The sequence below is a fragment of the Anolis sagrei genome, chromosome 2 (genome assembly GCF_037176765.1).
Source record: "Anolis sagrei isolate rAnoSag1 chromosome 2, rAnoSag1.mat, whole genome shotgun sequence".
In the NCBI taxonomy this organism is placed as follows: Eukaryota; Metazoa; Chordata; class Lepidosauria; order Squamata; family Dactyloidae; genus Anolis; species Anolis sagrei.
The window spans coordinates 237,854,264-237,869,622 of record NC_090022.1 but is presented as its reverse complement, the minus strand read 5'-3'; the positions used below and the strand labels follow the sequence as shown (position 1 = coordinate 237,869,622).

General features: G+C 38.2%; 1 protein-coding gene across 1 annotated transcript in view; it reads left to right on the top strand.

The window, feature by feature from the left end:
• LMNB1 (lamin B1) overlaps positions 1-15,359 on the top strand; it is a 34,386-nt gene that overhangs the window by 17,202 nt on the left and 1,825 nt on the right. Inside the window, exons 2-10 of the mRNA XM_060761989.2 lie at positions 3,623-3,779; positions 4,368-4,493; positions 5,676-5,846; positions 8,111-8,236; positions 9,805-10,025; positions 13,295-13,520; positions 14,083-14,187; positions 14,663-14,782; positions 15,016-15,132. Of these exons, the coding sequence (XP_060617972.1) occupies positions 3,623-3,779; positions 4,368-4,493; positions 5,676-5,846; positions 8,111-8,236; positions 9,805-10,025; positions 13,295-13,520; positions 14,083-14,187; positions 14,663-14,782; positions 15,016-15,132 (1,369 nt within the window). The remainder of the gene's footprint in view (positions 1-3,622; positions 3,780-4,367; positions 4,494-5,675; positions 5,847-8,110; positions 8,237-9,804; positions 10,026-13,294; positions 13,521-14,082; positions 14,188-14,662; positions 14,783-15,015; positions 15,133-15,359) is intronic.

Genomic DNA, 15,359 nt, shown 5'->3' with positions numbered 1-15,359 from the left:
ATCTTTGTTGTATGTTGTATTCTACTCTGCTATAAATACAAAATATTCCTACACTACTCTGCTATAGATACGAAAAGCAGATGCAGAGTTGGTGCAGTATGTGAACAAGTTTTTCTATGACTTTGGAAGAGATTATTGAGGTGAAAGTTAGCAGTTGTTCATCTTGTTCCCCACTCCCCACCACTGGAAGGTGAGGAAGCCAAAAAAGATAAGGGAGCAGGGTTGTAGAGACAAGGGGCTTACATGATTTGTTTGCAAAACTCCAAGGGCTTTTCTTCGCTTCTCCACCACTTCCTGCTCTCCTGCCAAAGAGTATCCAAACCAAGGCAGCACATCCCATTGCAATTCTGCATGCTCTTTCAAGTAAGTGTCTAGAATGCAACAGGAAAGTGCTCCCACCTTACAGCTTGGTGTAAGAGCTGGGATGCTTAGCTTCCTCCTTTAAAGCTGCCCCAAACTCCCTTGAGCATTTCTAGTTAAAGATTACTACCCCCCCCCCAAGTGTCTTCCTCAGAGAACAAGAATACAGCTGCAAGGTTTGTTGTACTGTACAGTACACAGACTGAACAAATGAACCAGGAGAGGGAGGAGTATGTGTGGCCACAAAAAGCAACATATTTTAGTCTGTGTATAGTACAGTACAGTACCTGCAGCTGCCAAACCATTATTTCAGTCCTCTTACATTACTGTTGTCCCTTCACATTTGTAGGGCTTAGGGGTTCAGGGCCCCTGTGAAAGTGAATATAAGTAAAACAAAATTTGAGAGAACTCATCATAATGGAAGTTAACCATAGGATCATGTCAGTGGACCTAGAAATGTCTAGAGCAGTGGTTCTCAACCTGGGATCCCCAGATGTTTTTGGCCTTCAACTCTCAGAAATCCTAACAGCTGGTAAACTGGCTGGGATTTCTGGGAGTTGTAGGCCAAAAACATCTGGGGACCCCAGGTTGAGAACCACTGGCCTAGAGAGAACATATTTTTGGGTGACAGCAGAAGTGGTGGCAAATACAGTCATCCATGCATAAATAGATCCAAGAACATTGAATCTTAAAATGTGGAGGGATAATTTTATACATAACCACAGCCTATTAATTTGATGCATGGTCAACAATACAGTATTGGGTAATAATTTAGAATGGTTGAGAAAGAATGTCATTGAAAAGTAGGTTGTTGAAAAATGTGTGTGTGGGGGAGCTTATATAGTCAGTCCCCGGGTTACAAACAAGATGGGTTCTGTAGGTTTGTTTTTAAGTTGAATTTATATGCAAGTTGGAATGTATACATTTTTAAATGTTACTCCAGCCAATTTTTTAAAATGTTCTGGCTAGCATAGGGGACGGTTAACACCCCTGGGCTCCCCTAGTGCCCCCCCCCCCCCCAACATTACACTGGCCAATACACATTTTGGTGCCTCCGATAGTAGAGTTGTTTCTTGGGTATATTTGATCTACTGATTCCAAAAGTGGCATGAGTTCCCCTCTATCAGTTTTAGTTTTTGAGATACAGAACAAATACCATATACCAGCTTTCATCTGATTGCCCATAGAAAATCATGATAACAGTTTCTAAGAAAGTTGAGCTGATGTTGTCTGTCCAATGCAATTTTCTGAATCGGTGCCCCAAATAACAACAGGAATAGACTTAAAACTGAAGACAACCAATAAATTTTTGGTTGAGCTGTTACCTATTGATGCATTGAAACTAGTTTGAACTTTCCCTACAACTAGAAGTTCAAACCAGTAACAAACCTGATTTACAACTAACTGACTGTGCTAGTGAAAACTCAGGGTACACTTTCCCAGCTAGATATATTGGTAGCTGAATAATAAATACAGGTGTCATTCACTGAATTGACAGGTTAGCAGCTAGGTCATGGTTGAAAACAGATAATTGAATCTAGTCTTTTTTTGTTTTAAGTTTTATAAGTACAAATGGAGAGAAAAAAGCAACACGTGTGGAGAATCATGGAAACGTGAAGCAGGTCAAAAGAGTGGGGCATGCAACAAATGTATGGATTCTAATTACCGTATTTCATCATGTAAGAGTCACACATTCATCTCTTTCAGAAAAAGGGTGTGTGACTTCTATGCAAGGAGAAATGTGCAAGTTTTATGTACCAGTACAATAGCTTTATTAAACCACTGTTGAAGTTGCTGCTCTAAATAGCTTTACTTTGCTTGCCTGTCCCCTTTCAGCAAGGGTGCTTTACTCTCTTGTTTGCCCATCCATCCCCTGCTCATCGGCCAGCACTTCATTCACTTGCTTGCCCACCCATTTGCCCACTGTTTCACTTGCATGTCCATCTATCAACTCACCCATGCCTGAAAGGAGGCGGGTGAGTGGATGGATGGATGGATGAGCAGGTCGATAGGTGAGTGAGTGAAGCTGGGGGTGAGTGCACAAGTGAAGGAATGAGTGAGTGAAGTACCAGCAGGTGGATGGGCAGATGGGTAGGTAACCAAGTGAAGCACCCTTGCTGAAAGAGGATGGGCAAGCAGGTAAAGCTGTTTAGGGTAGGGCAGCAAGAGACGTAGAAGGGAACACTAGACCGTTTACAGCAGGTAGTTTGTCTAAATCAAAGATGCAACTGTAAAATACCAATTTTGGCACCCCAAAAATAGAGGTTGCAACTGCTGGTATTATGTGATGAAATAAGGTATAATTGAAAAAGTTGGATTGCTGTAAAGTGGGAGCATCTGTATGATTTCACAAATGGTTAAGTCAAAGTTGCTGGCTTTTATTTTTCCCTATGCCTTCACATCTCTGATTCATACTTTATAGTAACTAGTTTATGTTGATAAAAATCTTTGGGACTGTTGAATATTTTGTATTTGAGTTTCTGTGCTTGCCAAAAACTCTTTAGCTGTTTAATCTTTGTAAAATGTAAGCTATGCTTAATCATAGCATCTCTATTATTTTAATTATAACTTCTTTCGTGTTTAGGCAAAAAATACTCATGTTGCAAAAACCTGTTCACATGAAAGTGTTGATCACAGGTTTATATGTTGGTATTATGCAACATAATTTAAATTACTTTAAAAATTAACTGATGAAATTTTAAAAAAAACTTCTAAAATGAGAATTAATTGCTGTAGTTGCTTTTACAAAATAGTGTAGAAATCATGGGAAATGGTTTTTCTTGTGAATAATAAACATTAAGTAAATTACTTCCAAATAGATGAGTTGAGGTCTTTTAGAATGATCTAAGACTCTAAACTTGTGAAATTTAAATACCCATATTCTGTATAGGTATCACATGCTTTTGTCATTAAGCAAGAAAAATGTTTTGATTAATCTTAACAGGGTCAAGAGCAAATTAGGCCTGAACCCTCACTAGAAGCCAAGTTAACTAAATGGAAACTGTTGTACTTTGGACATCAAGAGGTGGTGTCAGTCATTTGTAGAGATGATTATGCTTGATAAATTAGAAAGCAGTATGAATTGAGGAAGACCTCACCACACTTAGATTGGCTCAGTCAAGGAAGCCACAGCTTGAATTTACAGGGCATCTGATGACTAGATTGGGTCTCAATTCATAAGGGTCACCCTAACTTGAAGTTAGCCTGACAGCAGATAACAGCAATAACACATTGAACTGAATTATTCTGGTTTGAATTTTAGCTATGCAAAAAAAGAATCTGAGCTTAATGGAGCCGTAGCTAGACTTCGAGAGTATGAAGCAGCTCTGAATGCTAAAGAAGCAGCACTTGCCACAGCCCTTGCTGATAAGAAGAGTCTAGAGGGAGACCTTGAAGATCTGAAAGATCAAATTGGTCAGGTAAGACACAATTAGTTTTACTAACACACAATATTTTATCTTATTTTGTAAAATGAGAAACACTGGTCTAAACCACACCAGATTCTGGTCAGATTTCTGTTTTTCAGTCACCTAACAAAATTTCACATCCTTGTAGATTTTCCAAAGATAGATGTGGATTGAGACTTGTCATGGCATGATGGTTGTGTTCACTTTTGAGTTAGTTACATTAAGATGAATCAAAAGTGGCAGAATATCATTAGGGATTTGTACTGGGACTATGCTGCAAATAGTCTTGTACATATAATGTTATTTTATATACATTTAAATGATTTTATGCATAGGAAACTATTGACCCTTTTTAAGATACTGTAGAAGAGATTTTTCATTAAATACTTTATGTAAGTAGGTTATTGTTGATTCCAAACAAAATCAGTGTCTTCTGATTTTGTTGAATTATACACTCACTAATTGTGAGAGTGGGTAAAGAAAGCATTGACTGTATTCTTTATGTTCTACAGGTGGCCAATTCTTTGAATACTTGTTAGCTACTGTTTTATTTTATTTGCCAGTTTGGTTAGTAATATGCATTTAATATTTCTTTTAAAGCTTGAAGTTACTTTAGCAGCTGCTAAAAAACAGCTGGTTGATGAAACATTACTGAAGGTGGATCTTGAAAATCGCTGTCAAAGTTTGATTGAAGACTTGGAATTTCGAAAAAATATATACGAAGAGGTAATATTGTTTAATACTCAAAGTAAAAGTGGGAAGAATGTGACATCTGGGACACACATGACTGCATCCTTTTTTTCTCTCCTTTTTTGTGGTTACAAACACTTTCAAACAAATTGAGAATGTTGTTGGGTTTTTGTTTTTTAAAAAAGTCACAAATGACATTGCATACCACACAGCTTTTAAGATCTAGTGTGCTGTAATGGTTTGAGTGTTGAACTAATTCTCTGGACACTAGGGTTTCCCACTTAGTGACCTTGGGCAGGTTGTACTCTTTCAGCTTCAGAAGAAGACAAAAGCATATTCCTCTGAACAAATTATGCCAAGAAAACCCATCATAGGGTTGCCACAAATCAGAAATGACCTGAAGACATACAGTAACAAATCATCTATTGGCCCAGAAGAAGCCTTCTAATTTATTTATTAATTTAAAAAACTGAACTGGAAAGAGATTTTTATTGATTTCCCTTTCCTAGATCTACAACAACCTGGGGCTGGATAGGCATTGGAAGTGGTAAAATTGCACCTTATATCATCTGTGGAAATGAGGAGGCTTCTTCCCCACCTAAAAATACTTTTTTAATACACTGCTGTAAAAAAATGTGGGTGTGGTTATCCCAAGATGACCAGTGCATCCCCCCAAGCCCTTTCCTGTTTATTCTTCCTCTGAAATATTATCTTGGAACGATGGAAGAAGGTTTTATGATATTCTCTTTAAGTAGATTTCAAACACACACTGAGAATGTTTGCCTCATTCTTAAAGGAGGAATTTTGTTGGCTGGGCATGCATATTTATTGATGATGTTTAACGTGACCACACAACATGCTCAAGTGGGGGTTTTCTGTTTATCAGTACAAAAAAGAATCTTGGGATATATGTGGCTGTGAACTATGTGGTTGTTTTAATTGTGGCTTTAAAACCTGTTTTAATTGTGTATATATGTGTTATTGTTTTATGTTTAATGGTATATTGTTTATTTATAATTTGTATGTTTATGTTTTGATGTGGCATCGAATTGTGCTAAGTTACATGCTGCTCAGTATCTCCCTTGGGGTGAGAAGGGTGTTAAACTTTACTGTGGTGTTAAACTTTACTTTGCATAATGATCTGAAAAGTTGTCTTATTAAAATGATTTCATATATCAGCATTTCTAAACCACATGTATTTTTATTGTTCAATTGTAGGAAATCAATGAAACAAGAAGAAAGCACGAAACACGTCTTGTTGAGGTGGATTCTGGTCGACAAATAGAATATGAACACAGATTGGCCCAAGCCCTTCAGGAAATGAGAGAGGAGCATGATGCACAAGTGAAATTGTACAAGGAGGAACTTGAAGAGACTTACCATGCCAAAGTATTTATAACTTGAATATCTTCAAATTCTAATAATTTTGTTGAAAAACTTTGCAGTGGAATGAGTGAACATTGTGTCTGGATTCAAATTTTAATTTAGATTTTAACCCACTTAGCTTTTGGGGTAGGTAACAATGGCCTTAATAAAAATTAAGTTCAAAATATTAACAAATCTTTAAAGTTGGTTTAGCCCCAACCAATAAAACTTAGTGTGCAATCTTTTTTATTTAGGTGAAAGAAAAATGGAAAACAAATACTAGTATTAATTGAGTGCCAGAAAAAAATTGCTAGCGTTCAAATTGAGCATATGTACATAAATGGCAGAATCGATCTTATTCTATAGTCAGTTTATGATTCTAATTTCGCTTGGTCATTTACAAAACAAATCGTTCACTCCTTGTGATGGGGCAAGGCAGATCCCGTTTTTAAAACGATCACTGCAGTCAGAATAGTTGCTCTGACTACATATCGGTGCTACATATCTAGCTAACTAATCTGTTCTGCTTTGTAAAGTTGAGGTAAACTTGATATTGCCGTAAATCTTAAATTTACATTTGAATACATAAAATGATCATATTACGGAGATTTTGGAAGTTTGCGAAAAGAAAAATTCGTTTTCAGAAGTAGCCTTCCCCAACATGATACCTTCAATATGTGTTGGGTTACAATTTGCATCATGAGCCAACTTGAAGATTCTGGAATTACTGCTTTTAGTTGGTATTAAATTAAATTTTAATGAGTACTAACATAAAATTCAGCTAACCATATAAGGTATTAAAATAGCATAGGCTTCTTTTGTATGCTGTCCTATGAAGCTGCATTTGAACACATTGGAAAATTCATTTAAGTGTTAACTTAAACTAAGGCCTAAATATCCTAAAGGCATCAAATCCTGTCTGATTTTGGATGCTAAGTAGGGACAGCCATTATTAGTACTTGAATAGGAGGCCACCAATGAGTATTAGATACTGTAGGCAATATTTCAGCAGAGGGGTCTGGGAAAATTTTTGACTATCCATTACTGAAGAAAACCATGTGAAATGGTCACCGTAAGTCTACAAGTGTCTTTAATAATACAGAGAGTGAGCAGTAACTGAATCTTTTAAAAGAACAATATTTATTTATTTATCGTGTCATCAGCAACCATACCATTGTATTACATTTCTAACATAACAAAACAAACAGATAAAAAAACACAGATTTTGCAAACTTGGTAGTTGATTAAATGTCCTTTGACCAGTATCTGGCCACTTGGAGTGCCTCTGGTGTTGCCGCAAGAAGGTCCTCCATTGTGCATGTAGCAGGGCTACATGAACAAGAAACAGTTAGTTTCTCTTGTGTGCCTCACAAGTTATTTCTGAGTTATGACAATCCTGAGGTGAACATATGTGGTTTTCTTGTCAAGATATCTTGGCAGAGGGGGTTTACTTTTATCTTCTGCTGAGACTGGGAGAATGTGAATTGTCGAAGGTCACCTAGTGGGTATCCATGCCAGCAGACATGTGAATCCTGGTCTTCAATGCCATAGATCAATTCTCTAACCATTACACCGTGCTGGCTGTCATAAGCAGAAATAACTTCAATTTAATTGAGTTAATTAACTAGCCATTTGGATAATTCTTGAAACACACTTGCTTGGGTGTAATTTCTAATGAATTTCACACTTCCGTGAAGATTATTACTGGGGTTTTTTCTTATTAATGTTCCCATATTGGATTTAGCCAGATGCAACAAGTAAGCACACTGGTGTATACTGGTTAGTGACTCCTGTCACAAGGGGAACAGATCAGTAGACCATGTACCTCCTTTCTATCATGTATGTACAGTGATGTCAAGCTGACAGTCTCTTGTCAGGTAAAAAAAACCAAACCAGTGCAGCCTTTAGAGTTTGTGATAGACAAGTGCTAGAATAAAGACATATGTCCTGTTGAGTTGCTTCTGTGGCTGTAGTAATCAGACACTTGCAAAAGCCAATTACCTCATGTGACAAGGTAGAAAAAAATAGATCCAGTTGCCTCCAAACACAGTTGTTGAAATAATTTATAAAGAGTGCAGTTGGAAAGAAAATAATTGCATATTTTTGTAGTTGAAGGGACTGTCTCCCAGGAAGTATTGCACATGTACTAAAGAAAAAGCCTGCTTGACACATTTCCTGTATTTCACAACTGTTACACTTCACTTCATAATGTAGATTTTTGAGTACGAGTGCTTGTTTGGTATTGGTTGACAGACCAAATGTGAGTATGTTCTGCTTGCTTTTTTCAGCTTGAGAATGCAAGACTCTCCTCTGAAATGAGTAGTTCTGCAGCCAGCACAGTAAGAGAAGAACTAATGGAAAGTCGCATGCGCATTGACAGCCTTTCTTCCCAACTTGCTAATTTGCAGAAAGAGGTAAGGAGTGAAATATCTAGTAATTTCATGAAAAGATATGCATTTTTGAGATCTGTATAAATTGCGTAAGGAACATCCCACAATGTTCCATGTGTCTCTGGCTGGGTTATAAATCTTTCCTGTTGAAGAAGGGTAAGCACTGACTAGGCTAGCTAGGGAGGAGGAACAATTCTGAAGCAATGACTGAATTTCGACCACTTTGCAAGTCAAGAGATAATTGTATCTTTTTAAGGTATTGATGTATGGTGTTTCTGTGCCTTTAACTGTACATTCCTCAAGGTCTTTCTTTGAGTGTAGACAGATTGAGGGGAAAGATGTCTGTAAATCTCAGGTAAGCTAGCGAGCAAACTGTCAAGTTCTACTAAGTCTTTTATTTTCTATTTCCTAATTCTTAAAATGAAAGAGAGTTTTAGTTTGAGGAAAGCTTCAGCAGGGTTCTGCATCAGTGGGTAACTCGATCCTTTAATCTAAAAGAAATAACATGTTATTTCCTCTCACCCACTCTTAGCATGAGCTTTGAACACAGAGGAGTGTGTGTGTAATATGAGTTAATCTGTTTTGGCATTTTAACTTGGGGCAGGCGAGTTCCTTTTCTCTAAATTTGATCTATGTCCATGCATATATATTGGGAGTTAACCCTAAAACAAAGAGAGCTCATTTTAAAAGTAGGTGATCTTTTCTGCCTTTGTGTACACCATGATTAACTGAGTAAAAATGGTATATATGTTTGTATTCATGAAGATAGTTGTCCAAGTCTGTTTAGTACAGACCAGACAAGTTAGTATTCCCAAGTCAGTTTCAACTGCTGTTTTTATTTTTAGTTATATAATTATAGTATGAATATTTGTCGCAGCTTTACAGCCATTGTTATTGATAACAGAATTAGTGTCATCTGAATGGCATTATCATCAAACATTTGTACAAACAAGTTGTAATTTTGTGATTTTTAGAGACAGAATTATCTTTCCTAAAGTTATCCGTATTCATTTCTACTGTTTTGTTTCATTTTTACATGATTACTTTAGGGAAGATATGTCTGGGTCTAATACTGTAACTTTGCAAATTTTAAACTTGTTTGTTCCAGTATATGATGAGTGGCATTTAAATCTTATCGTTACCAAGATGTTAACTATAATGGTGGTTGAATCAACAATTTCAGCTCAAAATCCCATTTTTGTCCAGTACATAAAAGCACTCTTATTAAATTAATTGCATTTTAATTACTCTCATGTATTTAGGCCTGCCCTGGCCTCAAGAAAGCTATCATTAAATGAAAAACATATCAAAATCTTGAATAGCACGAATAATATCTCTGTTTCTGTAATGAACAGATTTTGTAATATTTCAGTGACTCGCTTGGTTTAATTTTGCGCAAGATAGGAAATGTGTAATTGATGGCTGTAATGAGAAGCTTTGCCACTTTCAGTATGTAGAAACAGACACTTACAAAATAGGCAATTTGGATCAAAAACAAGAATGCATTGCATTTTTTCATTTATGACATTTTTTGAATATTAAGTTTCAGAAGATAAAATTGTTGGGAATTTTTGTTTGTGTTAACATTTTAGTCTCGAGGATGGCTAGAGAGGATGCAAGAACTGGAGGAAATCCTTGCTAAAGAACGAGATAACTTCCGCAGGACACTCTCTGAAAAAGAAAGAGAGATGGCAGAAATAAGGGATCAGATGCAGCAGCAGTTAAATGATTATGAACAACTGCTAGATGTAAAACTGGCTTTGGATATGGAAATCCATGCATACAGGAAGCTCTTGGAAGGTGAAGAAGAAAGGTAAGACCTTTTTTTGTTTGAAGGAGGCTATAAATTAACATAAAGATTGTGTCGACATAACTACTTGCCCAGTTCAAATTGACAGAGCCCCCATTGAATGAAGAGCAGGTGGAATCGTGATTTCATATGAGTAACCACTAGGCCTGTGCGGTTTCGTTCGTTAATTTCGTAATTCGTAAAACATTCGTTAATTTTTGCATTTACGGTACGATAACAAAACATATTTTCAAACCCGGAAGGGTTTTTAAATATCGAAACGGCAACTCCCACAGTATTTACGAGCTTTTGCCCGTTTTGTAAATGGGGCGGGCGGGGCGAAGGGGCGGCGCGAGCGCACACCCAGTGAGCCAAGCACCGCCCCTGCCTGTTGGGCGCCCGGCCCGCGCGCGCTCACCCTTACAACCGGCCTCCGCGCGCCATCCAATCGGCTCCGGCTCCTGCGCCCTCCTCCTCCTCCTCCTCCTCCTCCTGGCACTTCCTGCAACACAGCTGGAAGGAGGAGGAGGAGGAGGAGGGCGCAGGAGCCGGAGCGCAGGAGCCGGGGAGGGGATTCCTGCAGCGCCGGCTCTGCCTCCGTGGCCCGCCTGAGATGAGACCAATACCATCTGATTGCCACAAATTGAAGGCTGCATCCATCCAGGCTCTTTTGCTGTGAGTTTTCAGGGCTGTATGAGTGTATGACCATGTTCCAGAAGCATTCTCTCCTGACATTTTGCCCACATCTATGGCAGGCATCCTCAGAGGTCTGTTGGAAACTAGGCAAATGGAGTTTATCTATGGAATGTCCAGGGTGGGAGAAATGAAAGCCATTCAATGCTAATCAAGGTGACCATTACTGCAACATTCACACTTACAAAATGTTTTGTAAATATTTACGAAATTTCGTAAATAACAAAACATTTTTTTGGAAAGTTTTGTAAATATTTTAAATATCGAAACAAAAAAACACCCCAATTACAAATCGATTTTAGAAACAATTTTTTTCTTGATCAAACAGGCCTAGTAACCACATGTTTTGACAATTGAAAATGAAAAATAGAAAGATCCGCCTCTTTCCAAACCTTAACTTTTTTTTGTCTGAGATGTTAATGTTTGCTGATGGGGTAGGATTCAGTTTACAGTGTTCTTTCATAGTAGAGGGAGATCTCACTGGTGCTTGAGCTTAGCAGCCAGGAAAATATCAAGCCTCTGCTTTATGGTCTCAATGTTGGACTTAGTCAGCTTTTGATCCTGTAGATCCAAAGTCTTTCTATTCCCCTGGCCTTGGGCTGTAAAATTATGACATCTTGAAACTGCTGGAAGCTAAAACCCACCTCAGGTCATTGCACCACATCATCACCTTCTGCCTGAGCTAATACAAGTGGGCAGATCTTAGGATGCAATTGCAGATCTTCTCTGTTTCTTCACAGTCCAACTTTAGAATTGTTCTATATCTTAACCAGAAATTGTGTCCTTTTCTCTCTGCCACATAAAAAATATGCTAATGAGGAACCTCTTGTTCAAAGACGAGCTTTGGTCTTGAAAGGTCTTAACCTTTGTGGAATATACAGGGTTAGTCAAAATGCATAGGCCAATAAGCCATTCAATTGAATGGCTTATTGGCCTATGCATTTTGACTAACCCTGTATTCATTTGAAAGCCAGCATTGGAGGCAACGATTAAAGAGCCATATTGACGAAACCTAATATATAGGAAATCCCTGTCGTGAACCAGATGCCTTAAAAGAGCCAGACACAAAGAAAAGGTCCAACCAAAGTTTATTAGCACAACAAAAATAGCGTAGAAACACTTAACTCAGTGTTTCTAGCAATAACTGAAACTCTGTAGCAAGCTGCTATGCAACAACGTAATTTAGCAGATAATCCGGATTATACTGGAATATAATCCGGGATAACAAAAAGTATTAGCAAATTGCTTCAAAAACACAGAGTTCAGTAAACACAAGGAAACAAGGGTGAAGCAAGCAAAATCATCGTCAAAAAGCAGTCCCAGGTCAAAGCACGTCCAGAAAAAGATGATTAAATCCAAAACGCGATGTTGTCCAAAAACAATCCGAAGTCAGAGGGGAAGTAGAAGTCAGCACTTACAAGATTCCAGTCAGTAGAAAACACGGAAACACAGCAACCTGCAGTTCCAGGACCCAAGCCCACAAGAGCAATGGCAGCAACAAAGTCCCAAGCACGAGTACAACACTTTGCCTACTGCAAAGTCCCCATAGTTTGATACCTACTTTTATCCTATAACTCATTATCAGATGATGAACTGTTCTCCACCCTGTCTTCATCACTCTCAGCTGCCTTGGCTACCACAGCTGATCACCACCACCCATCTCTCCAACTTTTCCACCTTCTATCAAGACTTAGATCACCCCATGTATCACCAGATTGCCAATCCCCAAAGAAACCTTCAAACGCATCACTAGATGTAGGTTGTGTACATATTTCCCTGATTTCCTGCACACGGGTCCAATCCAGCCCGTCTTCCTCTTCGTCACTACTCCCAGTCCCATCACTTCCCGTGAACCCCATAAAATCTTCCTCCTCAGTTGGAGCATTAAGTATTTCACGGTTACGTTTCCTTTCATGTTCTTCATCTGATTCTTGCTCCCGGGTAATCCGCTTTATATCTCTACCCCCATCTCCCTCCTCCTCCATTTCAGAGTCTGAGAAGCCTTCAAACGAGTCAGTATCTGTAGGTGTCATGAATATCTCCCTAATTCGCTTCCTCAGCTGCTCCTGCTCCAACACCTGAGCAGCCCTCTTTCCTCTTCTGCTACTAGTTGTAACTTGACCAGTACACTCTACTGCAACAATCCCCATGTTACTAACAAGATAGGTTCTGTTGGTTTGTTTTTAAGTTGCATTTGTAAGTCGGAAGAGGTACATTTTAAAGTGTAACTCCAGCTGCGCACACACACATATATAAAAGAATTGGATAGCATAGAGAAGGTTTAGCACCCTTGTGGTGTTTGTTTCTAATGCCCAAGTCCCTGGTCAAAAATATCCTCTTTGTAAATTGGATTTTGAAAAATTGGCTTGTGGAAAAATGATTGGTGAGGAAGCTTCACGTGAGACCCTCTTTTCAGGAGTTACTCTCGCTTCCTAGGGTAGATTTCTCTCACTTCCTGTTGTCTCTCCCCTATTCTTAACTGTTTGCAATTGGATATTTGTAACTCAGGAATGCCTGTACTGGTTCCTCTGCCTGGGAGGAAAGAAGGAAGAGATTGAAGTGTTTATGGTGTTAATAGATTTCTTCCTCTTCTTCTTCAGGTTGAAACTGACTCCAAGCCCATCTTCTCGAGTGACAGTCTCTCGGGCATCATCAAGCCGAAGTGTGCGTACCACAAGGGGGAAAAGGAAGAGGGTGGATGTTGAAGAATCAGAGGCCAGTAGCAGTGTTAGCATCTCCCATTCTGCTTCTGCTACCGGAAATATCTGCATTGAGGAGATTGATGTAGATGGGAAGTTCATTCGTTTGAAGAATACTTCAGATCAGGTACATAAATGTTGGTCATACTCTTTCTTTCAAAATAAAGCAGTGGTAACTTGCTCCAATTTTGGAGTCAATAAAACATAAAATTTATATACTTCTGGATGCTTGAAGTAGGAAACAAAGAAAACAATGCAGTAAAAATGTTCTTGAAGCACGCAGTTTTGTCCTATGAAAATAATTTGTTCAAAATACTCAAGATTGTAAATCTCATGGTTTTACAGTAAAACATCATGCAATGAAAGCAGCAAGCATTGCATTAAGGGTGGATAACTGTTTCAGTCCAAGGGCTGACTTTGGTTTCAGAGACATTATTGGAATGTGCTCTCCAGTGATTGGTGGGTCAAAGGGAAAAGCGTAATACCAAAAATATTAATTTAAAGCTTTCACTGTCAATGAGAAAGACTTAAGCAAGTAATTAATAGGAATTTTATCATTTTTAAATACGGAGAATAATAAAAATTACCAGATGACAGTATCACAACAGAAAATGACTTAGATGTTGCATATCACAGTATTCAAAAGTATAGAGGCATAATATGGAAACATTATCTCTGCCTTCATTTAGGATCAACCAATGGGAGGTTGGGAGATGATCAGAAAAATTGGAGACACTTCTGTCAGTTATAAGTATACCTCACGATATGTGCTGAAAGCAGGCCAGACTGTTACCGTAAGTGATTTTTTTGTTGAATATACATATGTAATGCAGATTGTAGTTCAGTGGTTTCTGCCATTCATGCAATTTATGTTTTGATTTCATTAAGGAATTACAATAGTTTGTTGAGAAGGTATATACTTATATTTCTGCATCTTTTTGTAAATGCTTGTTCCCCAAACTGTTTGCTGTGATAACAAGAAAATTGTGCCATAGGAGATTCTATTTTAAAAGGACTTTGGATGTGAAGGGGTGTGCATTAAATTTCTTGTATCTTCTGATCTTTTCCATTAAATATCCACTTGGGCTATTTCTTCTTTTGCTACACTATCCAGTTTTCTTTTCTATTATGAATCGGCACCTTTAAGCCAAACATTCCAAAATTATATGTTTGCATTCTAAGTGTCCTATATGTAGTCACTTTTATAAATAAAAATTGTGTGAGTCTTTTCTAGAAGGTGTACTTTCATGGTATTTTTTTCCTACTCAGATATGGGCCGCTAATGCTGGAGTAGTGGCCAGTCCTCCTTCAGACCTCATCTGGAAGAATCAGAACTCTTGGGGCACTGGCAAAGATGTGAAAGTTGTCTTGAAAAACCCTCAGGGAGAGGTAATGTAAAAAAATCTGGCTCAACTAGATTCAAAACAATATACTAATGTTTCTGTAAAAAATGGCGGGAATTAAATGGCTAATTCAACTTGAAGGAATAGTGTGTTTAACCTATGTTACCGGCACTGTCTGGTCAAGGTTTAAATGGACAGCATAGGTACAAGTTTTCAGCAGGATTCCTTATTTTGGAAATTGGAAGTATTTGTTAATTGAGTCGTTGTGTCTGTTAATAGGAGGTTGCTCAGAGAAGCACAGTCTTCAAAACAACCATACTTGAAGCTGAGGAGGGAGACGAAGCAGAAGAAGAAGCAGCTGAAGCTGTGGAAGAGGAGGATCTGTTCCACCAGCAGGTACCTTAATCCTTAAGTGATAGTCACCTGTTTAATAGATAGCAGCAATAGTATCTACTAACAATGTAGATATGTGAGTGTATGGTACACCTTGTTGATAAGCTGTGTTGTCCCATATACAGACAAGTGAATTCATAATTGCTGGCTGTTGAGTTCTTGGGTAAATGGAGTAGCTTAATTCCCTTTTTGCAAACACTCCTGTGAACATATTGGGTATTTTAGACATC